We start from the raw sequence: 27,378 nt of genomic DNA, 5'->3' as shown, positions 1-27,378 counted from the left end.
TCTATCGAAATGTCGCTTACGCAAAATTTTGCTTACTGCAAAACACCGACGGTATGTGATTTTGAAATTGTGGTTTTTATGCGAACGGCACAGCACTACTTACATAATGTGAAATACCAAGCTCTTGCTAATATCACTGCAATTCGTGTGGTTGTGTGACAAATTACATATAAAAAAATATCAAAATTTGTTGTGGGCAATGGTCCACTGGGACAGTTGTTGGCTTACATCAACGCACCTAATGAATTATGGCTTCATACCACAGAATATCTATGCATAAACTACATACGTCGATATTCCGTGTGTATATTGGGAATCCAATGCCTATACTGTTTTTTCGAATGTAGTTCACTGTCCAGATTTTTTTATAATGTCAAGTGACGGGACGAACAAGTCGTGCGCCTAATGGCAAGTTACACGCCTGTCCACAACAGCAGCAGTGCCACTCAGAGCTTTAAATCGCATAGATCTGAGGGGCACTGCCATTGCGCCCATCACCCTGAGACATAAGTTGACAAGTCTCTTGTGCCTGTAATTTCACCAGCACCCTTCCCCTTCAAATCCGGAACACAGTAATGTTGACGTTACTGCTTGGCGGCAGAAATAGGTAAGATGGCAGTACTTCTCTGGACAAATTTTTCCACAAGAAGCTCTACTGCTACCAAAAGAAAGAATACTTTAATATAAATATATAACTTTGACCTTTATTTGACTTACAGATGGTTATGTTGTTATTTTTGAGCGGGAAATCTATGCCGAAACTATATTCAGGTAATGATAATAGATACTTAGGTACCTACCTATACGTTCGATAATTAACCGAGAATCTGACATTGCTTTACGAATAAGTACAAGCAACGTTCTCATTGGGAATTTTATAGTTTGATCTCTAAAGATCCCTTAAAATTTTCTTCGCTGACCGGCTTTAATTGTTCTCGTTGCATATTATTTGTGACGTCTGAGATAATAAATATATATTTTTGCAAAAACAGTCAGAAATTAATGTTTAAATTCTTTATTTTCTTCATCAAAACAAAGAATCAAAAGAATATGTGAGTTCGTCTTACCTATTCCCTGAAATTCACGCTTATTCCAAGTATTAAAGTAAGGATTTCTCGTGCAAGCGTGCGAGTATAAAATTACTAGTCAACTAAAGTAATAATTTTTTATTTTTTTTTTATAATATCAAGTGACTGGAGGAACAAGTCGTGCACCTGTTGGTAAGCTGTCCATAACAATTACAGTGGCACTCAGAGCTTTAAGTCGCAAAGATCTGAGGGGCAATGCCACTGCACCCGTCACCCTGAGACGTAAGTTGACAAGTCCCATGTGCCTATAATTTCACCAGCACCCTTACCCTTCAAAACCGGAACACAGTAATGATGACATTACTGCTTAGGCGCAGAAATAGGTAAGGTGGCGGTACATTCTGGACGAACTCATTCACAAGGAGCTCTACTGCTGTTGTACTAATATAGACAGAAAATTATATTTCAGGATTGTCTATGCCTGCGGAGTGTGCAAAACAAAACTATTGTGAATACAAACATGAAAAGTACCCAGGCAAATTATTTAAGAATCTACTTAATGACGTACGTACATTAAAATGCTATAAAAATATTTTTACCTCACGGAGACTGTACGTTACAAGAACAATTTAGGTATATGTATCTCTTTATTTTTCAGACTTTGAATATTGCCACTAACCAAATCACAGGACAACGTAGAGGGGAGCATACCGAATTCGAAGAAGTCTGCAAACAAATTGATGAAGTTAGTATAATTTAATTACAGTTTTAAGTAAGTTAAGTAGTACTCTGTCATTTAAAAAAGTCAAGATTATTCTCTACAAATACATTTGAAAACAAATCTGATAATTATTTTACAGTACGTGACCATCTACGAAATAATCGACGAGCACGACAATACGCGTTTCGTGGCACAAACAGATGATAACAAATTTAAAAATGAAAATTTAATTGGCAGATGCCAGTAAGTATTCAAAAAAATGTTGACAAATCATTGTTACTAATCCTGAAATGGCAAAGCTAATACTGGCTTTTAACAAAAGGTTCGAGAAATGAAGAAATACGTTAATTAAAACTTCGCTAGTGAAATTTAACTTACCTGTAAGTAATTAAAATAATCATAGGAAATGGAAAGATTAAGAAATTAGATATAACAAAATCCCTGTAATAATTCGTCTTTCTTTGTATCGATTGCACTATTTTGATCATGTATTTCTGGCAGGCGCTAACGCTCTCTACGCTGTTCATGATTTCGAGAATTCCATTTACACCACTTTTTCTCATTATCGACCCTTGCCTGATACATATCATGATATACAAATGAGCCAGTAATGCCATACAGACACGTGAACATGCGGAAAGACAAACTTGGCGAAAGGATAGAGAGCAAAGTTTTCCCAAAAATTACGTAGCGTCGACCGGGTTGTGACCGGTGTGTGACATATTGTAATAAGTTAACATATACTTCGTAAATGACGAAACTTGATATATATCGGTATAAAAGGTTTCTCGCGTACAATATGATAACAGCATTTCAAACAGTTATGCCATGTATTTTTATACGGGAATTAGTCACTTTCGAAGTTCAGGGGGAAAAAGTGAAGAAATAGTAACCACTTACGACTTCATGATATACATAATGTGAACACAAACACTAGCCATCCTTTTTTCCACAATGTGTGCAAGTGAGAGTGCATTTCTCAGCTACCGAAATTAAAAAGCCTCTCAGAGAATATACTCATGCTTCGCGGGTAGTTTGCGGCTTCGAGCGTGAATCGCGCGCGAGTGTGGAGAGGCCTTAACGACGTTGCCTTTACGATTATGGCTATTCATCAATACACGCGTTTTGTTCTCATCGTATCTTGTTGAATTGTATCCCATTAATCTATACATAATTTCACTCTGTTAATTTCTTCATTAACATTTATTTTCTTTAGATATCCAGGCAAAATAATGAGGACAGTTCCACTTCTCACAAAACCTGAGATCGATACCAATGAATACACGTTGTATTGCGAAGACATCACAACCGAATTTATGTTCCTGGTACTAAGTCACGATGGAAACTCATTGGAAAATGTGAAGTCTAAAGAAATACCTGTGGGATGCGCATGTCGATACAGAAGCAAGCACTGAGTACATTAGATTATTTATTTACTTCATCAATTGCGGTCTCCCTTCTATGATGTTTTAATTATATACCTCGTATTATATAAGTGACTCAAGTTACTTCTCCTAATTGCTATTGGTAGGATGACGAGGGCTGGAACAGACGAGACTGACAATTCATTACATAGTCCAGATAAAAGGAAAGTAAATGTGGGGTCGTATTAGAAAGTCGAGGAAATAGTTCTACAGAGTAACTAGAACGGAATTACAACGACAACAGCAAAGTTAGGTAGACGAAGAAAGACCGCTTATTTCAAGAAAATCTAAATGTTGGTTTTTAACGAACTCAATGTTAACCGCGTTAAAGCGAATTAGTATGGAAATCATAATAATAATAATAACGCTCACACTCAACATAGCCCCGCACTAGGGAAACCCTGTGTCGCGGGTGCCATGGACACACACATAGACAACCACAAATTCCACCCAAACTCACAAGAGAAATAAATGTAGGCCATACAAATATTTCTCCCGGCCCGGGAATCGAACCTGGGACCTCTGCATGGCAGTCCGGCATGGTAACCGTTCGGCCACAGAGGCAGTTAATATAGGGAACTGCGCATTGTCGCTGTCAGCGTATGTTACTGGAAACTAAATATAAAAATTACAATAGTTTCATTTATTAATTTACTTAACACCATGCACATTTTGTATTACAAACATTTTGGACATATTGTGATTTTACAATTAATACTCAGTAAATTATTTCTTTGTAAGAAATGTTTTGTCATTTATTTTATTTCTCTTTTCCTATGTAGAGGCAATACCACAGACATAATCTAAATAGACGTCGCAAGTATACCTATTTTGCTTACCCAATGTAAGCTATAAACGCTTATTCCGCTACAGTATACCGGAGAGGTCTACCTGTACAGGTGTACACATGCAGGCAGACGGGAACTGTGTTGGAACAGTCCAGTTCCGTTGAATGGTTAAATCTTTCGAAAATAACGCGTTTGACCTCCAGTTTTGTGTACCTGCGCAGGGGACAGACGCAAGATGGAACATCAATTCTTTTGAGTGATACCGTGCTGTGAAACTGCATGTGTGTGTGTACTACGGTCGCCTGCGCAGGTTGCGACATTTCATTTCTAGTTACGGTATAGGGTAGTCGTCGTTCGCATCGTACTGCAGTGCGTAATAAGTAATAAGAAAATATTTGAGGAATTTATAGAAATATATCGAATTCATCATTATTCAACGCCTAATTGTGCCATTAGAAACACCACAGCTGTGAGAAAATAAATAAGCAGGGAAGTTTCCTTCCACAGTTATGTAATTTTGTAATCAGAATATTCATAATTTATTTTGAAATCAATTATTATCATTTTGAATGGATTTCGAGAAAACAAATATGCGAACGAGTATATGCCGCATGATTCGTAAATAAATACATTGCGGCTGTTACTTGATGCAATACACTAGTGGCCCTTCATTAGTAGGTTATGAATATCGAACGAGTAATACTTTCGTATAATGCATTCAGTTTCGTGGTACGGCCGCTTCAAGTTAATTCTCTTAAACTCTGACCGGCATTTAATTTTTCGATTATTATGGAGTTTAGTCATTGACTTACAATTATATGGACGTGGGGTCCGCGCTAAAAAGTGTCCGCACTTATAAGGCGCTAAAATCGTATACAGAGCGCTACAAACTCCGCTTTAGTCTTCATTTGTTCTACTGACAGCGCGATACTGCGATGACATTACAATTTAAATTTCGAATAGGTTGACTTGGGACATTTTTTCGTGGTTTTTGTATTAGACCCGTCGTCCATTTATTTGTAATGAATTTAGTACTTAATTTCCGTACATTGACTAAAAAACTTCGAAACCAGTCATTGACCTTTCCCCTTATGCCTTGGCTACGTAATTTGTTGAGTAGTCGTTTGTGATGAACAGAGTCAAAAATCTTGCTCATATCAAAGAACAGGGCCACTACAGGGATTTTTTGTCGATAGTTTCCTTTACAGATTTTTTGTAATTTGAAATTGGCTAGAGTTGCAGATTTGTTTTTTAAGAATCCATTTTGCGTTTCTGTTATTATATTATATTTAATTAGAAAACTATTGAGTCTTTCAAGTACAACCTTTTTTATGTCTTTGGATAGCATTGGGACAAGTGTAACAGGTCTATAGTTGGTCATATTCCTTCTGTTACCTTTCTTAAATAAAGATACTATTACTATAGAATATCTTAATCTTGCTGGAAATGTACTTTGACTAAATTACAAGTTAATTATATGTCTCAGTGCTATGGAGATATATTAAGCAATTTGCTTTAATAAGTTTGTTGGTAATTAGTCACCGAACAAGTATTCTTAATAATTTAATGACATTATATACTTCTAGAGGATCTGTAGGGTAAAAAAACATGTTTGCAGAGCTAGTGTTAGCAGTCACAGTTTCATTTATTAATTGAAGTATCTCGTTTGTACGATTTATAAAGAAATCATTAAAGGCTTTATCTTTTAAAAGCTTTATTTATTAATATATATTAATTCTGCTATATCTTTGAGATGTGAGAACGTTTATCCATTTTGATCTATTTCATCAATGCCAAGCTCGTTTCACATGATGTTTAGGTTTGTATAATATTCCAAGACGATCTACATTTATTGTTCTACGATTCTTTTAGAAGTTTTTTATTACACCAATTCTCTGTGACTCAAGTACTGCCCTCGTAACGAAAAAAGGCACTACTATGCCTACTATAATCAGCAGTTGCAACATTTCATTTTTTTTTTTTGTATTGTTTACACGTGTTTCTATATTGTTTTCGATGTCTGGATGATATATGGTACCGAAAATATAGTGTTCTTTTTACAACACACGCTTTCTTTAGTGCTCTCGTAATCCGTCTTTTCTTATTCGATATTTTGGTTACATTAGCGACGATTTTTGGGAAATCCAATTTATAAAATAATACTAGGCATTCATGTAATTCAACAAAGGCATCATTAAAGTTTTCTTGTTTTAATACATTTGAGAATGATAGGGCCGAAATACAGTTTAAGAATTTATTTAAATTACATTAACCAAAGTCTGTTTTTTTCTTCAAACAACTGTTTTTATGGTTTTTATTTGGAACTTAATAAATTGTCCAGTATCATGATCTGATAGACCTAATTGTTTCACAATTTATCGTATTGGTTGTTTATTTAATTACATAAAACAGAAGTAAAAAAGATTGTATTTTTTTAGTTTATTGAATGTCACGATGTTTGACCACCAAGATATTCTATTATTTTTATGAATTTCATAACTCCACTAGTTTATTAAATTGTTCGATCGAATACCATGCATAAAATTATTCATCTTTTAATGTTGTGTAAAATTCTTTCTTTCATATTTCGCATGACTTTTATTAAGAAACTTAGTTATTTTTAGCCGCAGATGTATAAAGCGATACCAACGTATCGAATGAACACTACACTGCAGAGGTACAATATAATTGCGACAACGCTCAACGACTCGTTTTAATACAAAATCACTGTTATGCGACAAATATGTCTTAATATAGTTAAATGAATTGATTAATGCTTATTTTTGCTCATCTATACAACTGGACAACTAGCGGTTACCAATCTAAGCGTATGATAAATTTTTAGGTTTAAATACATTCGGCGGCATAGCGCCATTAATGGAACCAACCGATTCGCCAGCGCGAGTTTATTAGTATTATTAAGTTTATTAGACTTATTGAATTTTGCCAAGAAATTTTCTTAGTAGAAATAAGCAAAACTGGACCCAGTAAATCTCCGAAAAAGGAAATATTATTATTAAAATAAAATTTTACAGTTATGTGAAGTTTAATTCTAAAAATTAAACGTTTAGCAAATTTTAAGTCTATTTCAAAGGCACCTTCTATACGAACCAAACTTCATTTCACGGCCACATAAAGAGTATGATGTCGCCAAGTGGATGTCTACGTTTACTATGAACTTGTCGTACCATTGAGCAGTTTCGTTATATACGTAGTCTGTGATCAGAGTTTAGACCGATTGCACGTCCGGTCTTATAAGCAAAAGTTGTCCTGAGAGAATCTGTTATACTGTGAAAAGCGTTAAAGTTTTATTCTACTTACTGTCCACTATACTGTAACTTACGCCTAAAATGTCGGCTACAGTTTTTATTTTCCTTGTAAGTATGACTGGTATTTATTATTCTACTAATATTTAAAAAAAACTGAGTTAGTTGAGAAAAAACTAATTTAGAAACAAGATGTTAACTTATTTCAATCAATCATCGACTGGGTCTATAAACAGTAACTGTGAACATAAATATGTTCTAAGATATGTAACATTACTAGTGCAAACACTTATTCTCTTAATATGAAATTTTAATAGACCAATCTTGCCTTGAAACATGAATTCCTGTAAATATTATGAATTCTAAACAATAAGAGATACATAATCCGTTTGGACGAATCATGTACTGACACATGCTAATATAAATTACAGTAAAATTATCACGTTGTCATCGCAACGCAGTACGTATTATACTATACGTATACTATCATAGAAGTAGAGTTCGTAGAAATCAATGTTCTAAAAATATACATCGCAAGAAGCCTCTCTGCAAGTAGACAGAGAGAGTTGTCTTATCTACATAGGTTATATCTATGATGTACCTAGAATTTAAACTATATGAAGATAGTTTAAATTCTAAACTATCTTAATATAGTTTAAATTCTAGACGTGACGAAAAAAGACATCTTTTACACATCCTGTAGCGTGTTAAAAAAAGGTCTAATAAGCATCGATCACAAAACCTGTCCAAGTAAATAAACAGGTCTTTAGATACTTTATAAACGTTGTTTAATACAAGGTCTCCTGCACACAAACATATAAAAATTATTCTTTTTAAGCTTGTACTTCAAAAAAGTACGGACAACAGCAGTCTTTTACAATTACGATTTAAATTCAACTCTATGACACTTACAATAAGACGGCCTGAGGTGTAAAATCCAGCATAAAGTTAACTCGGTATAAACAATTTCTTTTTTTGTTAGTTTATTTGCGACTACAACAATGAAATTAGCAAATATAAGAGTGATTCACGTCACAAATCGGTTTTTATTTGCCACTTAATCCGTAACTTGAAAAACATCATATACATTCATGTTTTTTGGGAAGATTATAAAGCCAACGGTTACCTTATATATAAACAAAATAAGAAAACAATGATATACCACTCAACGTATATTACTAACGCATTATTAATATGACAAAGTCTTGGGTTTATACGATTTGCTTTTTCGATGGACATCATTAGCTTGTAGAAATATGCACCTCAATTCTTTTCTAATTACATCGTATTGCAATCGTATTAACAAAATAAGCATCAACGCGTCTTGAATTTGACGGGACCACCACCGCCAGCGGGCGCTTCGTCCCCAATTTGTTGCAAAGTGTGCGTTGGTTTGTACGTGTTATATGAGTACGCCAAGTAAGGGATGTAACCCGAGATAATAACTATTTATCAAAGTACCTTTTTTGTATTATATTTACTCTGGTGACATTACAATACGGTCTGAAGGATTTACATTACAATTTTACTAATATTTTTCCTTATAGTATAGTCAGCACTTAGTGAAGCATTACACTCTGCACTCTTTGGGCTTTAGCGAAAGAAATCGTTCTTATCATAAGTGGCATATAGTTGGATATAAACTTAACAGCCCGTCGCGCTGTTGAGAGTACATCGTAATACATTTTGAATACAAATTAGCTATCTCTACATTCCCAACGACGGCTCAAGTAGGACGGTAATTCGCTAAAAATATCATATTGATATAATTTACATATATGTATATAAGCAAAAACACCTTTAGCTATATGCACAGTAAGTCATTTTTATTAATGCAAACCTTATCAGAAAGATGAATATTTAAACGTTGTAATATAAATGACGTTTTCAAGTGTAAAAATACTACCCATGGAATCAATGATTATTTGACTTGATTAAATACGATTATTTACAGAGTTCAAATAGGAGGAGTTCTCAATTCGACGGTATGTTTTTTTACGTGTGTTACGCGATAACAGATGTAATTCCACGAACTTTTGATGTCGGTTATTTAGTACTCGGTACTGATATTATATTAAATGAATTTTCACCCAGCTGTGCCCCAATTTACCATGACACTGTAAATTAATGTATAAGTTCTTAATAATTAAGTTTATTTTTCAGCTTTGTGCTACACCGTTGCTTTCTATGCGTACGATTAAAACACATTGTCGTTTTATTTTTTATTAATTTCGTAATATAAATAACAGATTTTAAAAACCAGCAATATACTTGTTTTTCGATAATCGCAAGGTGCTTATGATGGACAAGGATTTCAAATTTGACTACAATACATAATAAATGGCGACGATTTTATAATGCGTGATCCCGTTATGTTATTTTGAAATAAATCTATGGTTAGGCTCGATTTGTATAGCGGCGGGACGGAATGGAAGCGAATTTTTGTAACGGTATCGTCACAGTGCACTTTATGGTCCATTCTTGCGCATGCTCGAGAATGCTCGGGCATTCCGCGGAAGATTTTATACACAATTGACCATTAAGTTCATTATGCTATGTACAATATCCTTGCAAAAATTCGCTCCCATGCCGTTTCGCCGCAATATTAAACATTAAACTATACCATTCATTCACTGCTGGGGACGGGTCCCTTCTCAGTGGAGGGTTTAGGCCGGTGAGCGAATGCGGATTGGGGACTTTACAAGTTTTCCGAGAGTTTTGAACATTCTGCAGGTTTCATCACGAAGTTTTTCTTCATCGGAAAGCTATGGTAAATTTGATATTAAATATATGTATATTTCGCACATAGATTTCGAGAAACTAGGTGCAACGAAGTGTGACCCTGGACTCGAATCCACATTCTCTGCTTGAAAGGCGGTTGGTCAAACCATTAGGCTACCACGTCTTATATTTACTTATGGTTAAGCTATAGCTGTGGTTTAATTTGTCTTAATAAAAGTACCAGTATACAATAGTAGGTATTTTGCAACAACTTATTAAGACCGTGATGGAAAAGTATTAAACGCCCAATATACAATAAAATGTACTAAACGTACTCATATTTAGTATATTTAGTAGCAGTAGAGCTCCTTTGTGAAAGAGTTCATCCAGGGCAGTACTGTCACCTTACCTATTTCTGCCGCCAAGCAGTATGTCAGCATTACTGTGGTCCGGTTTTGAAGGGTAAGGGTGCTGGTGAAATTACAGGCACATGGGACTTGCCAACTTATGTCTCAGGATGATGGGCGGAGTGATAGTGCCCTTTAGACCTTTGCGATTGAAGGCTCTGAGTGGCAATGTGACTGTTATGGACAGGCTGTATGATATTATAAAAAAAAACGTGCTTCAGGCGCAAGCAAGTAAACAGCCTCAGTTTTGTACGAAATCTGTATTTTTCTAAGTACTATATGGTCATATATTCAATCAATCATATAAATTTCAATGCGATGTTTTCCTTATAATGTACACTTGGGTATGAATCACTCCACATTTTCATGTACTACAAGGAGCCTTAGGAGGTTACAAAGAGGGGACCATTTCCATCATCGGCTATTAACATTGAAGATATTTATAGCTAGTATACTGAAAAACATTGACTTTAATCACATTCACCTATCAAAATATTCAATTAAACCAATCACATGATCCAATAAATAAAATGGCAGCTACAATTACTAAAATTGTTACCGCAATCATTACGTCTGATTGTATCTAACATGTAACAAAGAAACAAGCAATGTGATCACTTTAAACTACATCTTGTTCATGCGAATCACATTGTTTTTAACCGACTTCAAAATAGGAGAAAGATCTCTCAATTCGATTTTTTTTTTGGATATGTTACGTGTTTACTTCGACATATTTGTGAACCAATATCGATGATTCTTTTTTGTTGGAAAGGTAGTACCTCAGTAGTCGTCCCATTCTTATTTGAAGGAAATATTTCACATCTAAGGGTACATTAGGGGATAAATCCGGTTTATTCGTTTTCACCCACTTTCCGTTAACCGATATCAATAAAACTTGGTAAATAGATTCCGCAAACTTCTGAGGTTGGTTTTTTTAATAAAAATGTCGCAATTATCTCAATATAATCGTGCCAGGTAGCATACTATCTATGTATTTACATATATACTATGCTATGTGTATTTACACACATCGCCACTTTTACTGGAACTTAGAAAAGTGACAATATAAAATAGTAACATTTATAATTATTAATACAAAGATCGAACACTTCGAACACTTTGTATTAATAATTATAACAAACTAGTAGAGTAACTTCACAATAAAATAATTGAATATCAATTGAATAAAAATTTAATTAGTAACGTTTATGTTTTAATAAATCAGAATCAGACATAAAGTAGCAATTACATTAAATTCTTTTAACATCGACTTAATATAATTCTTACTCACTCTTTGTACAAAAAATCTAAATTAAACAAAATAACTTAACAGGTTCAGACATTATAAAATCGCGCCAAATGTAGCGGTTTTCGAAAAACAAATTGATTGCTGCTTTCTTTATTATGTGAATAAGAAAAAATTGAAAATTTAAAAATTGTAATCGTGTTAACTAAAATAACGGATAACTCACGTATTTAAGTCGAATTTTTGCTCGATATGTTTCGAACCAATTCGTGGTCCTTAGGGCGCGTTCAAATTAGCCGCTGTTAGCCGCGCTGCAGCAGCGCTGCAGTCACGCGACGGCCGCGCGACGATCGCGCGATTGTCACCTTTCATACAATTTCTGGAAGCGCTGCATTCGCGCGGCGGCCGCGCGACAGTCGCGCTGCAGCCACGCCCGGTTGCATCGCGGTTAGTGAGGTGTACATGTTAATTTTTCAAATTAACTACGATGGACGAAAATCGAGTTGAAGAATTTATAAATACAAAAAATGCAGAACAACACCTTGCAATATGAGGTATCAGTTCCGCCAGTTATTCTAATCGACTGAAAATAAAGGCATGGGAAAATTTATGTCTAAAATTTATTGACAATTTTGAAAGTAAAACTACAAATGAAAAAAACATAGCAGGTTGTGAGTAATTTTTAATTTCTATACGTGAAGTGTGTGCCCCAAGAACTCTGACCCCCCTAACTATATACCTTTTGGTTCTGAATACAAGTGTGAAGAATAGTGTTAAACAAACGTAAAAATCCCAAAAAAACCCTTAAACAAGGCGAAAACTGTTTACAAATATTTTTCGTAAATCGAGTTTTGTAACTGTTTAATGGTAGTATTCATTTTGATTATTTTAACAAAATGAAGGCAACGAACGGATTCTAAAGGTGCCTACGACATTGTCGATGAACAACGAGAATTATAGACGTTTCGAGTTGTTTGGGAGTGCTCATTGAGAATGTGGCATTAATTTCTATATCCAAGATGGTTGCAAAGAATTTTCAAAAATTTATTTTTGGTAATCCTTAAGGAAATGGCATTTAAAATCTGAATACATGATGGCTGACACGACTATTCGTATTTCTAAATGCAAGATGGCGGACACGATTTCTCAAATAATGGCAAGCGGGTATCGTTTTCGACATATCTAAGGGTGCTAATTACGAATATAGCACTTATTTGTAAATCCAAGATGGCTGACTAGATTTATCAAAAAAATGCAATATGGGTATCCTTTTCAAGGTATTTGAGGATGCTCATTACAAATATGGCACTCATTTCTAAATCCAAGACGGCGGACATGATTTTTCGAATAATGGCAAGTTGGATATCGTTTTCGAGATATATGGGGAGGCTCGTTCCGAATATAGCACTTCAAAATCCAAGGTGGCGGACACAATTTTTCAAAAAATGTAATATGGGTATCTTTGTCGCGGTATTTGGGGATGATCAATACGAATATGGCACTCATTTCTAAATTCAAGAGGGCGGGAGGTGGGCACGATTTTACGCATAATGGCAAGTTAGGCATCGTTTTCGAAGTATTTGGGGGTGCTCATTACGAATACAGCACTTATTTGTAATTCCAAGATAGCGTTTACGATTTTTCGAATAATGGTGCTATTATTCGTCATGAGCGCCCCTCCATACCACGAAAAAGATACCCAACTTGCCATTATTCGAAAAATCGTGCCCGCCATCTTGGCTTTAGAAGTGAGTGCCATATTCGGGGTGCTCGTTAGGAATAATAGCACTTATTTGTAAATCCAAGGTGGCGGACACGATTTTTCAAAAAAACGCAATATGGACATCCAACATCGAAAAACCATATATCTCGAAAACGATACCCAGCTTGCCATTATTTGAGAAATCGTGCCCGCCATCTTGCATTTAGAAATGCGAAAAGTGGTGTCAGCCATCATGTATTCTGATATAAATGCCATTTCCATAAGGATTACCAAAAATAAATTTTTGAAAATTCTTGGCAACCATCTTGGGTTTAGAAATTAATGCCACATTAATAATAATAGCAATAATAATAATAATTTATTGTACATAAAAATAGAACATGTTATATGGCATACATTAAAATTAAACAGGTTTTGTGCAACTGTGTCTAAAATAGATGGCGATACATTCCACCCCTGAACTAGGCGGTAACCTGTGTCTCAGGGGTTAGAGTTACTCGACGCATAATGTGTACAAAAAATGTGTAATGGACTGTGTAACAGTTCCTACTTAAACAAAATAAAATTTAAGAGACAAACAATGATTTGACCTGTATTTATATTAATTAAGCATTTATTTTATAATATAAATTTTCCCATGCCTTTTTTCCAGTCGATTAAAACTAACTGGCGGAACTGATATCCCATATTGCGAGGTGTTGTTCTGCATTCTCTATAAATTCTTCAACTCGATTTTCGGCCATCGTGGTGAATTTGAAAAATTAAATAAATATAAATATAAATAACGCACACACTCAACATAGCCCCGCACTAGGGAAACCCTGTGTCGCGGGTGCCATGGACACACACATAGACAACCACAAATTACACCCAAACTCACGAGAGAAATAAATGTAGGCCATACAAATATTTCTCCCGGCCCGGGAATCGAACCCGGGGACCTCTGCGTGGCAGTCCGGTATGGTAACCGTTCGGCCACGGAGGCAGTTATCAGTTATTAGATATTAACATGTACACCTCACTAACCGTGATGCAACCGAGCGTGGCTGCAACGCGACTGTCGCGCGGCCGCCGCGCAGCTGCAGCGCGGCTAACAGCGGCTAATTTGAACGCGCCCTAATAATAAATTAAAATAGGTTACTTGACATTAGTTAAGGCGAGTTATTTCAAAGCGAGCCTAGATTTTTGGAGGCGAGGTGTCCACACAGCTGTGCGTACGAGTACGTGCTTTCAGCCGTCATATGATCGAGATCGATTCCATTCTTAAATGTAACATGTGTACTGCACCTGCAATCAATTTCTGCTCAATATCGCAATTAGTCTGTATTTTATTCAAATGCAAAAATGTTACGTAATGTATGTGTAAATAAGTGAGAAGACAAGAGTTACGGACTTCCGGCATTAGAGCAGACGCTGGTGTTCCATCAACAGATTTTTCACGTCTCAGATATTGAGATTTACTGTTAAGTGGACGAGGCAGACTGTTCTGCTACCCTCAAAGGCACTTGTTTTATGAAATTGCGGGGCAGTTTGTTGGTGGAGACACACTGTCATGAATAATAAAATATTTCTGCCCACGCACATATCGTACGTCTTGTGAGACTATCGTATGTTGACGTACAGTAGAGTGAGTATGACTATAGCATGTTCCATATATCAAGTTTATCTAAGTTGTGAATGTCATCGGGTTACAGGTCACGGTCCAGTGTATGCACTTGGCACAGACAGCTTCCCATACTAAGAGAAGTGAGTATACTTATGCACATACCAGTGGCGAGGCGTGAAAATTGTCGTTAGTAAAGCCGGAACTAAGCAAAAAACACCTACCTATACAAAAAGTGGCGCCTTAGCGACATTTCAACCCAACTTACTAGCACACAAGGGTACACTTCATTTCACTGGTTAACTTATTCTACACTTAAAACTTAGCACAAAATGTAGTATTTGATGTACGTGGAAAATATTAAGCCAGTGAAAATCGAGTTATATGGACGCGTCGCCACTGGTACATATAGCAACAAAACCATACTGTGCAATAACAAACAATTTTTATATAAAAGGAATTCTGGTTGCGGTTTGTTTGGTTTTTAAATATTTGTAAGGGGAATCAACATTTCACTTACCAATTTTTTTGTGCTGTGTTTTCTAACTAAGTATTATCACCTGAAGTAAGGCCGCAATATTTTGTTATCAACTCAATAATATGTACTGAACAGGGTTATATTCGCATCGGCATCAGCCTGCGCATTCATCGATGCTACTTGCGGATATTCCCGTCTTGACATTAATTTACAAACCATCCAGAAACAGGTTGCAAGCCAAAAAGCAGCTCAGCTGTCGTTCTTATCTTTAAGAAAATTCCAGTACATGATTAAGCTAGGCAAACTGATCAATTTTATGCAGATTGATGTTTTTGTTAATAAATGTCACAATGTCATTAAAAACGCTTTTTCATTTAGGTTCAATAAGGCTCATGTACCTTTTTCACGATTTTGTTTAATTAGATAAAATCAGCATCCACATCAGCGCCTGCTGATATTAAGAGCAAAAATCAACAACCATATCCACATTCTTTCATGAAATAACATTCTATCCTGATTCTAAAACGTGAAGTTTCATCATAAAAGATTAGTAATTGAACTAATTAAATATGACGAAGCGGCTACGAAGTTCCCTGCCTGCATTTTTTTATGATATCAAGTGACGGGATGAACAAGTCGTGCGCCTGATGGTGAGTTACACGCCTATCCATAACAGTTGCAGTGCCACTCAGAGCTATAAGTCGCAAAGATCTGAGGGGCACTGCCACTGCGCCCGTCACCATGAGACATAATTTGACAAGTCCCATGTGCCTGTATTTTCACAGTAATGCTGACATTACTGTTTGGCGGCAGAAATAGGTAAGGTGGCAGTACTTTCCTGGACGAACTCTTTCACAAGGAGCTCTACTGCTACTAAAGGTAAAACCAGGTACACACTATCTAATTTTAAATGATGACCTAAAAAAAAGTTTGCGACCCATTTGGTATTACACATGAGGCTGACCTGAAAGAAAAAAATTGAATATAGCTGTCTTCGGAGGAGCTTAGTCCAATTGCTCCTCCAACTACTGTGTGTTGGCGGATCAAAACTCAATTTTGTCATAAATATAAACAAGTTTAGATTAGTCATACTTGCTGCTAATGGATTTTTGTTTCTCGTTTAAATGTTAATCAGTTATTCTCTCAGCTTTTAGTTGCAAAAATACCTATAGCACGTATTTCCAGAAATTATTTGTAACATGAACGCTATTAACTCTCCATTCCAATACCATGAAACCATGAAAGTAAAGAACGATGTTCTGAGCAGTATCTTCAAAGATATCTCCTAAACTCTACCACAGCACATTATTACTTTAAGAAAAACAGACTATACTACATATTACCTTTACAAGTAGTAAAACTCCTTGAAAAAATGTTTGTCCAGTATAGTACTGTCACCTTAGTGTCTACTACATTCGCCAAGTACTAATATAAGTATTAGTGCCTTCCGGTTTTAAAGGGTTAAGATACTGATGAAAACACCGGCACACGAGACCATATGTCTCAGGGTGACGAGTGCAGTGGTAGTGTACCTCAGATCTTTGCAATTAAAGCATGAAACATATTGACTCGACCTGTGCCCGTTTCGCGCCCGCGCGTGGTGTGTTGTGTCCATTGAATACGTGGAATTATACCGGCCGGGGCGGCCGCGCTCGCGACGACACGCGCCCGACCCACACCCACTTCCAGTGTGTTTCACGCCTTAAAGCTTTGATTCGCACTGCAACTTTACTGTTATTGGTGTCGCATACCACCAGGCGCACGACTTGTTTGTCCCATCACTTGATATCATAAAAAAACCTATTGTATCGCATTTAAATCATATACAATAATTAGTTATTACGGGTTCCGACATAGCTCTGACCAACGGGTCACACGGATGTAATGTTCTGCACATGAGTAAAAAAATTTAGGTAAGGTAAAACGTTAATCTCATTTAAATATGTAGAATAGACTTGAATATATAGTTGCCATAAACGCAAGAGATATATTATATAGAGACCAATGTACGGTTTCTGCATTATGAAAATTCATTTCTTGATGTTATCTAATCTAAATCCTATATATTTGTTTTTTCAGAACAACCAACGTTTCGAGCTGTTTATTTATTTATTAGCAACACTTAACATTATGTTCACAGTATATTTATTTGTTATTTGATTGGGTGTCCTACAAAGGCAACAATTTTAAGTGTTGACGGCAATCTCAAAAAAACAAAGAAACTAAATTAAAATTTTCAATAATTTAACATACATAGGTAATTTAAATTAAATAGCAATAGAATACACTGAGAACTACTAAGTATAGGAACTTAGTTAATTATATTTATTTCAGTTAATTAATTTACTGTTGAAGGAGTCGATATTATCACTAAGTATATCTAAATGACGACTGCGAACATTTCTTTCGTTGTAAGTTTCACACGTACTTATAACAAGCGAGTGACATCGGATATTAGTACCACAATAGATTCATAGCAATTCTTATTATTTAAGATATTGTAAAGAAATATACGATCACGCTTCTCACGATGCTCTTGAAGAGGTTAAATCTTAAAAAAGAATAATCCTTGATTATCAAGACAGAGCGTACTGAGGATTTCAGTTTTTTTAGTTTACAGGTCCTATAGTCACGGCTGACTGACCTATATGAAGAGTCCGAAACGTTGGTTTGTTCGAAAAAAAAGATACGCTATTCATATCCGAAATAACTTAACCTCAGTGCAGAGTACTAAAAAAAACCGACAAGTCATTTATCCCTTAGTTTACCACCCTTAGAGGTCGAATATTTTTTTCAAATTTAAATGGGACCACTTCTGAGGCACCCTCTTTCCAAAAAAAAGAATCATCAAAATCGGTTCACAAATGGCGGAGTTATCGCATAACATACATACAAAAAAAAAAAACATACAGTCAAATTGAGAACCTCCTCCTTTTTTGAAGTCGGTTAAAAATAGTTTCATGTTCAATGTGCAGCAATAGTGAAAGTCGTGAATTTCCTAATTTCAATGAAAGTAACTGTTGATATCTATTGTATTATAAGTATTAATACAAAGATCTAACACTTAGCAAAAATTCCTTCGATCCGGCCGGATTCAAACTGACGTCTCCTAGCAAATTGTGCCAGACTCTATGCCAACTAAGCCACGGAACGAACCAGCGGACTTCACAAATTATTCTATGTGCTTGTTGTTGAATTTTTGTATTTGGTTTTGAACGACTTTTTAGCCCGTTTTAACTGATCTTTGTATTAATAATTATAACAAACTAGTGGAGAATTTCACAAAAAATAATTGAATATCATGGTGGTGAAACATTCTGACTTTCAATAAAAATTTAATCTATTTTATTGTTACTTCAGCAATAATAACTTAAATGGCACAACTCCCCACGTTTCAGGCTACGAAGACCCTACGCCTATCATATACCCTGGCCCCGTACAAATACCAACCAATCGATATAGTGACGATGTAAATACGAAAAGTGACAGCGAGCCTGAAGAGTGCAAGGGCAAGAATTACTGCACTATTAAACCCCCGGACTACCCAGAACAACAGTTCAATGAAATGTTCAAAGGATACGTAAGTATATCTATATCAACCAATACAGCTAATCATTGAACGGAATAATTATAAGTTTAAAACCGATCTCAAAAGTTTGCTTGTTCGCTTTCGCTGTGTTCGTAATATCTGACTGCCGCCCCGTGGCCGAACAACCGTTCGGCCACAGAGGCCATACCGGACTGCCACGCAGAGGTCCCAGGTTCAATTCCCGGGCCAGGATAAATATTTGTATGGCCTACATTTATTTCTCTCGTGAGTTTGGGTGTAATTTGTGATTGTCTATGTGTGTGTTCATAGCACCCGCGACCCAGGATTACCCTAGTGCGGGGCTATGTTGAGTGTGTGCGTTATTATTATTATTTTCTATTCGCCAAATTTTAATAAAATTAGTCAGCGGAGAGTGGGTGAAATCCAATACACCGGAATCATCCCCTTTTTTTCCCCCCCATTTGCTTCCCTTGGAGGTGAAATATTTTCTCCAAATTTGAATGGAACCACAACTAAGGTGTCCTCGTTCCAACAAAAAAGGAATAATTGAAATCGGTCCACAAATGTCGGAGTAACATGTTATGTTAACAACAACAAATAATCTCAGTACAGAGTACTAAAAAACCGATCTCAAAAGTAAATCATTCCCTAGTTTGCCACCCTTAGAGGTGGAAGATTTTCTTCAAATTTAAATGGGACCCCTTCTGAGGTACCCTCTTTCCAACAAAAAAAGAATCTTCAAAATCGGTTCACAAACGCATAACACACGTAAAACAAACATACAGTCGAATTGAGATCGTCCTTTTTTTGAAGTCGGTTAAAACATACAGTTCCTTTTTTTAATTGGTTAAAAAAGGTAGAAACCCCCAGTTGAATCCACTAGACGGCTAGAATAAGTGTAGCCCAGTAGCAATTATTTTAATCGGTCGACCACATTTATGAACATTTATGAATTCAAGTGCATAGACAGTAAGCGATCTTGAAGTGATCTTGACCTTATATTTCCGTTCGTCCGTGCGTACCACAGGTGCTTCCGAATTTGGGACTATATAAATTAGGCACTATAAACATTGTGTCAACCTTTTCCATCATCGTCATACGAAGTATCTGACGATATTTTTTAACTCATGATATTTTCTTAAATTTCTATAAGTATTATAATTTAACAAAGGTAAAGTACAGAGATGCTTATTTATTTAATAAGAATAAAATAGAATAGAATCAATTATTTCCTTTTTAAGTCCAATGTGCCTGTAAGTTTACATTTACCTATTTCTGCTTGGCGAGTACTTCCCTGGACGACCTTTTTCACAAGGAGCTACTGTTACTAGAAGCTCTACCACAACCCGGACACTCCATATAACAATCGAAAGTTATTTACCTACTACTATTACGTACAGCAAGGCTCTATCTGCACACGCGCAAATGTGTGCGTGAAGTGGTAGGGTTACCAATCACTTTATCGTGTGTGGTCAGAGCGGTAAGATAGAAAATTCTAACGCGAATCTGTTATCTATAATTCTATTAATAGAATCCTAATAATTACACATGTTCATTAAGAATTTGTATCAATATAATATTATATTTTTCATTAATTTACTAACTAGAATAATCCTGAAAGTTTATTTTAAAAAAAAGTTAAAAGCTCCTAAAATGCTATATTTTGGACAGGTACTTTTAAATAAGGTAGTCAAGGTATTTGAAATTGCGTGTCGAACTTTATCATAACTTAGTTATTAATTATATTCACACATACATATTTATCGGCAATACAAATTGAAAATCAATACAAATCGAGAACCCTTGTCTACTGTATTACATCTCAATAAATTGATATAATAAATTTGTATTATATATTACTTTGCATTAAATAAATGAAGGAAACAATAACTGAATGAGTCTCAGACATAAGTTTTTTTTTACTTATCTCGTTTCATCCTTCGGAAAACGAAAGCCGCTCCTTTCTTTATCCCGTTTAACATTAGATGACGATAAACAGCCGTATACATATTTCATAACTCATGTTATATACTAACGTACAAGTTTCGTAATGAATAAATGAAAACTATATTCAAATATAACAGCCACTCTAGCGCGAAAACGGCTCGCCGACAGCCTTGTTGTCGTTCAGTCAATGTGCGGGGTGTGGTGCTGTATCTAAAGCTAGGGAGGGGTGGAGAGTGTCTATTCTCGTTACTTTTTGTTCTGTGGCTGTACTGTTACTGCTACTATCAATGACTATCAAAGTCATTATCATTATATTTCCAGAAACCAATACCTCAACCGACTTTATTAGCAGATGACACACCGGATCGGCAAGGCGATCCCAGCGAAGTAGATGACTGCGACACCACTGTCACGGTAAATAAAATTATTCCATACTTTAGCAAACGAAGTAACTAACCATCTGATTGAGCGAAGAAAATCTTTCATTTATTTCTAACAACTGGCGCTACGGTTAAAAAAAGCCTTTAAAACCAAAAACAAAGATCTGTAACAAACGCGCAGAGAAATTAATACTGACTCGTTCCGTAGCTCCGTTATTACCAGTGATCGTAAAAGGTAGAATTTTTTACCTAAACTTCGAGGAACAGAGACAGAAAGTGGAGACTACCTTAAGATAACATTTTTCTTTCCAATTATGACATGAAAGTCGAGTCAGAAAGTTAAAACTTACACTAAGAACTACACGAAGAGTCGATGCGATAGTTTTAGGATCCCGGAGGAATGTCTATAAATAAACAGTACGTTTGAAATACAAATCTAAATAAATCTAACTACATGTATTAAGTAAGACTTATTTGTCGGAATTTTCCTAAATATTTCGAAAAATTGGTGGCCACATTGTAATTCCATTGAGACTCCATTGAGATTATGTTGCCATTATGATAATATTTGCTATTCTGCTATAATGCATTTGCAATGGCAGTTGAGAATCAGTGGAATGGCACTGATGGCGTTCATTCATTCTATAACTAAAGATCGATGAAATTCCTAAAACTATCACGGAAATTCCAATGCTTCATTTTTATCTCGCTTAAAGAGAAACTTAATCTTCAAATTAAATATATCGCCATCCCCGGAGAACAAAAAGATAACTGCCATTATCACAGTTTTAGGGTCGTATTCTAGAACTCTACTCAATGCTCAAGTCAGGATTTGAGTATGGTTTAAAGCACTCGAAATCATACTCAAGTCCCTGCCATTAGGGTCGTGTTTCCAGTGCTTGAAATCATATTGAGTTGAGCACTGAGTAGAGTTCTGGAATACGACCCTAAGTGTTATATATTTATTTATATTTAAGATCTTTGGGTACCAATAAATCTTTTCAATTTTTTTCGTGATTTTTAAGCAGTTACTTACGGAATAACAAAATATTACAATATTATTTAAATTTTCTACCCATGCACACCTTATTCCTGTGCACTTTCACGCAGTTATAATATTTTACTCCCGTTTCAAACTATTCAGGCTGTTCGTATAATAAATCAAAATAAAACAGAAGTTGATTATAATATCAAGGTTTCATTGTAACATCAGAATAAGACATTTCCAAAAAATATTTTACGATGCTTACGAGAATAAGATGATATGTAATTATTATCTTCGCCACTTGTTCTATTGCAACCCGTAGAATAAAACGATGAGTCAACGTTGCAATACTTGTTTTCGACTCAGACACAACGGGAATAAAATGATAATCCACAATATAAATTCAACATGATGATTGATTTTGACTAATTATTTATTATTGAAATATCTCCATTTTGGCTTAACTTCCGGCGGTTTCATTTATAATATAGAATGCACAAAAAACTTTCCTTAAAGCTAACTATTAATTTACCTAAGTTCATTTAAGAACTTATCAATGAAAACATGTTTTTTATTTTTCCTAAAATATTACTTTGTTGCGATTATCATTTTGTTCGCCGGGGATGGCGAATATATAATATTAGTAGACTACATCATCGACTCGCCGTTAAAGAGTATACAATCCAATTGCAATGGCAGTTGGATGGTAGCTCGATGGCTAGCCACTGAGAAGCCACTACTCATAACTTTAGCAGAATACCAAACGCACAACTGAGATGATTTAAAATTAGCAGAATTGGGCTCCGTCAGATCGAAGGAATTTTTCTTTATGTTCCATCTTTGTATTAATAATTTTAACAAAACAGTGGAGTAATTTCACAAAAATAATTATGCTAGTAAAACATTATAACATTCATTACAATCAATATGTAATTGTTGTTAAATAATCAAGAAAGTCATCATTTGCAAAAAGAGTGACTAAATCAAGCATATGGTGGATTAACCGCATCAGACATGATGTGGAAACTCATTTAAGTGGACATGTCCAATAAAAACTTTAACGATGCATCGAACGTTTAAAGCAAACATAACAGTTTGGCAAGTGCTTACTATCCACAGTTAATACTAATAATAATAATAATAAAACTGTGCGGAAAGAGTACAAGAATTCAAGGTCTAAAACTGGTTTACTAGCTATTTGCATTATATTTTTGTAAAATATATTGAAGTTATACGCCCAGCGAGTTGGATATGTCCCGTGGAGTATTTAAAAAGGAACTTGTGGGCAATAATTTAGGTACGAAATTATTCTTTACTGGAGAAGTTTACAATTTTACGTGATGGCTAAAGTAACATCATAAATACATCACATGTAGCACCTACATATGTAAACATGTATAATTAACAACTTAGACGCCAAATAGTTAGATAAACATTAGTAGGTATCTAAAATGTATCTACTACAATGCAATCCTTTCGTTGCTGTCTAAGGACGCCTTCTAATTACCCGCTTTTAGGAGAGCGCTGCAGTAGCACGACTCTGGCACGGTAGCGCTGTAGCGCTTCAGTAGTTTTAATTCAATAATTGTGACTGCTAAAGTGGCGCGCGCATGTCACACACGCACGACGCAGTGGTGTTGCAATTGCGCTTCTAAATATTGTATGAAAATTAGTTGCTGCGCTGCTGCAGCACTTCCATAAACGTTCAATTTGAAGGCGCTCTAATACTTTTCATTTCCAATCCCATTCACACAAGGTCAAGGTTAGAGATACAACAGAAGTGTCATAACGGAAAACGGAAACGGAAACGGAAGCGGATGCAGAAGAGGAAGTGCAAATACTATAGTTCTCAACAAAATAATTTCAAACAGGCCTTGTTTTTGATTTCATAAGGACACAACGGTCGCGAACGTTGTAAAGTTCCGATTAAAATTCCGTTATAAATGTTGCGGAAGCAGAAACGGAAACAGATGTGAAAAAGCGTGCGGAACTTTCGCGGAAGCAAAAGCAGAGGTCTGTTGCATTACTAGTCTTAAATGAAGTAGTATTCTTGACCCATCTGCCTTGAAATGCTGCAGCCGACACTAACATAACGGATTTTTATTAATTTATAGATTCAGACGTTACTTTGCGGAAATGTTTATAAAACTTAAAGTTTAATTACTTGCTTCTTCAGCCGTGTGTCGAACAATGAACAACTCCTAAGGATACTGCATAGAGAGGCGAAACACATGTCGAGTAAATTATTGGTAGATGGTAGTGGTGTTCGTGATTGTAGTTGCGTTTGTCTTGTGTATTGTATTAATTTTGTGTGGAGGGGGTGCGGTAAAAATAACTACCTGAAAAAAATATTCAACACAAGCACTGTTATTTTGCACGATTTAACCTTCACTTGAATCGTGGCACAACTGAGTAATTTACTTCCATTTTAAAACGTATTACTTAAAACCTTTTAACAAAATCGTTTCAGTACGAACCCTTGTATAAGGTTCGCAGCGTTCGTGGAGACATTAGAACTGTCATACAAGCACCAAAACATGACTTCGTGCAAAGAGTGCGCCTTGAAGAATGCAAGTGAGTATGTCGTTTTTCTTGAAATATCAAGCGACGGGGCTAACAATTTGAGTGCCTGGTGTTAAGCGACACGCATATTTGTGACAGTTGCAGTGCCACTCAGAGTTTTAAATGTCAAAGGTCTAAGGGGCACTGCTAAGGTATAAGTTGACAAGTCTCATGTGCCTGTAATTTCACCAGCACCCTTACCCCTTCAATAATGGAACGCTGTAACGGTCACATTACTACTTGTCGGTAGAAATAGGCAAGGTAGCATTACTTCCCTGGACGAACTCTTTCACGAATTGAGTAGCAATAGAGCTTCATAGCTCTACTGCTACTCAATTCGTAAAAATAGTCATTACATTTGGGGCGGCAGCTGAGAGTCGACTTTTTATATTAAATTGACCGTGTCGGTTTTTTTTTGTAATATATAATAGACACACGCTTGGCCACAATCTCACCTGATGTTAAGCGACGATGTGACCGACGATGGAACGCGTTTGCTTAAAAAATGCCTATTCACTGTAGCTTTGAATAGCCCCAAATTGTACGTTTCGAGAAACACAGATGCCGGTAGAGTATTCCATTCCTTTGCCCCACGCATCAGAAAGGAGAAAGCAAAGCGCTTAGTGCGAATTGATGGTACATAAACGATATAAGGATGGAGTGTTCCGGACCTCCTAGTCAACCGAAGGAAGAATGGTGAGGGTGGAACTAAATTGAAAATTTCCTGCGCACACTCCGCGAAATGTATTCGATAGAAAACCGACAAGCAAACTACTTTTCTGCGATTGTCGAGATTTTGTAGCTTCGACTCCACAAGAGAATTGTTGTTAATAAGTCTCTTTGCTTTTCGCTCCACCGAGTCCAAGGCAGCTAACCGGTAATGGGCAGAGCCGTCCCAAAGATGGCAGCAGTACTCCGTACACGATCGAGCTGGTACTTTATACAGATTTAAAAGCTGTTCAGGTGTGAAGTACCGCCTAACTTTGAAAAGTATGCCTAGTTTTTTGGCAGCAGTTTTTGCCAAGCACTCAATGTATCGCCCAAAGTTGAAGTTGCATGATAAGTCTAGAGCAAGTAGCTCAAGGCGGTCACTTACCGGCACGAATACATCTCGGAAAGTCGGTCTGGAATCTACCTTTATCATTGGAAAATATACTGTCTTGTCTTCTTTGACGGTTACGCCTGATTTTCATTTAATAAAACGCATTTTTCCTTATTTTCAGGAGCAGAAATACAAAATGCTTCAAAGAGTTCCCGGACATAGGCATTGAAACATTTTGCAAGCAGAAATACAACACTTGGGAGGTGCTAGTATCGGATGGAAAAGGTGGCTCCGAGAAAATCAAAACTCATCTACCTGTCTGTTGTTCTTGTAATTATAGAATATAATACACGTGTACCATTTGCGTGTGTTGTCGGTCACATCGGCGCTTACGAGCGATGTCACACAATGCGTTGCGTTGGCGTTGCGACGCCTGTGCGGTTACATATAAATTACAAATACGTGTCACATGGTGCGTTGAACGCATGCGTATCGGACAAAAGGTCAGAAACGAAGCGGGGAAGGGTGCTGCGGTGCGTAAGTAAGCGGCGTTACCTTGCGACACCGCATGGCACTCAGTGCATTGAATTTTCTTCCGTGATTGAAATCATAGCGCTGCGACGACACAACGCACCGGCAGCGCCCGTGTGGAATCGCTCTTTGATCATTTATGACTGTGGCCAAGCGTTCGTCTGTTTTACATTAAAAAAACTTATCCCTTATTTATATAATAATTATTATCTTGAGCAACGAGACGATCACTGAGATTACACTCTCTGAAGAATATGAAAGTTTGCTTAAAATTTATTCCAGGAATGAAATTTATTCATAGAAAAAATAGACAAGAACAACAATTATAGAGTTCTCACGTTTTCGCGATTGCTTTAATATTTTTTCCGGATTGCATTAGCATCACTCATATGTATAAGTTTTTTCCTCAACAAACCTCTTTATAGGTCCCATGGTCACTGCTAAGATAATAAAGTCATCAACCAGTTATGTCTAATATTAATGCAAACAACTCTATTATGGACTACAGTTACGAAAATACTAAAACTACCTTATTTTTAAATGACTATGGGACATATCAAACTAGCTTAACGAGTAGGTACAGAGAAAACAATAATTGCGTACGTAAAAAGTCTTAAAGTGTAAGTAAGTCTATGTGTAATTTGTATAAAGTATTATAAATATTTATATTTTAATTAATTTTATATTAGGTTAATATGGTAAATATAAATAGTCACTGTAATAAAACTATTTTGATCCTATCCCTTCAATTTGGAAAATTAAAATGCCTAGATAAGTTTTTGACGACTTTTTCTACCTCTATTTGTATCTATAAAAATTCCTCATAGGTAAGTAGGTAACTGAATAGGCAGTAAGTGACCCAATACAACAAACACTACATAATTTACAGTTGTGTGTGTTACGCAGCTACGCAACACGGAAGTAAACTACTTAAAATATTATAGATTTTTATTATTATTTATTATTTTCCTTTTAT

General features: G+C 35.9%; 2 protein-coding genes across 2 annotated transcripts; both read left to right on the top strand.

Annotated features, from left to right (window-relative positions):
- The first annotated feature begins 1,489 nt into the window (after positions 1-1,489).
- On the top strand, positions 1,490-3,626 carry LOC113231971. Its single transcript, XM_026466568.1, has 4 exons — positions 1,490-1,592; positions 1,687-1,773; positions 1,889-1,992; positions 2,966-3,626. Exons 1-4 carry the CDS (start codon positions 1,506-1,508, stop codon positions 3,162-3,164), a joined length of 477 nt encoding a protein of 158 aa, XP_026322353.1. The 5' UTR covers positions 1,490-1,505; the 3' UTR covers positions 3,165-3,626.
- A 3,563-nt stretch (positions 3,627-7,189) lies between these two features.
- Positions 7,190-26,994, top strand: LOC113231775. The gene is made up of 6 exons (XM_026466304.1): positions 7,190-7,338; positions 15,019-15,070; positions 18,804-18,985; positions 21,224-21,316; positions 24,738-24,841; positions 26,053-26,994. The coding sequence occupies exons 1-6, from the start codon at positions 7,312-7,314 to the stop codon at positions 26,216-26,218; spliced, it is 624 nt and encodes a 207-aa protein (XP_026322089.1). The 5' UTR covers positions 7,190-7,311; the 3' UTR covers positions 26,219-26,994.
- Positions 26,995-27,378: the final 384 nt, after the last annotated feature.

This window comes from Hyposmocoma kahamanoa, unplaced genomic scaffold (genome assembly GCF_003589595.1).
Source record: "Hyposmocoma kahamanoa isolate Upper Pololo Valley unplaced genomic scaffold, ASM358959v1 66, whole genome shotgun sequence".
Lineage (NCBI taxonomy): Eukaryota > Metazoa > Arthropoda > Insecta > Lepidoptera > Cosmopterigidae > Hyposmocoma > Hyposmocoma kahamanoa.
The sequence above is the reverse complement of the archived record's forward strand: the minus strand, read 5'-3'. Positions and strand labels throughout refer to the sequence as shown.

What these genes read in the sequence shown, in the direction of transcription:
- LOC113231775 (XM_026466304.1), top strand. Translation starts at nt 7,312, where the DNA reads ATGTCGGCTACAGTTTTTATTTTCCTT. An exon ending in CTACAGTTTTTATTTTCCTT is followed by an intron (nt 7,339 to 15,018) that starts GTAAGTATGACT and finishes ATCGGGTTACAG; the next exon opens with GTCACGGTCCAGTGTATGCA. An exon ending in ACTGCGACACCACTGTCACG is followed by an intron (nt 21,317 to 24,737) that starts GTAAATAAAATT and finishes AAATCGTTTCAG; the next exon opens with TACGAACCCTTGTATAAGGT.
- LOC113231971 (XM_026466568.1), top strand. Translation starts at nt 1,506, where the DNA reads ATGCCTGCGGAGTGTGCAAAACAAAACTATTGTGAATACAAACATGAA. An exon ending in TCTGCAAACAAATTGATGAA is followed by an intron (nt 1,774 to 1,888) that starts GTTAGTATAATT and finishes ATTATTTTACAG; the next exon opens with TACGTGACCATCTACGAAAT. An exon ending in AATTTAATTGGCAGATGCCA is followed by an intron (nt 1,993 to 2,965) that starts GTAAGTATTCAA and finishes TATTTTCTTTAG; the next exon opens with ATATCCAGGCAAAATAATGA.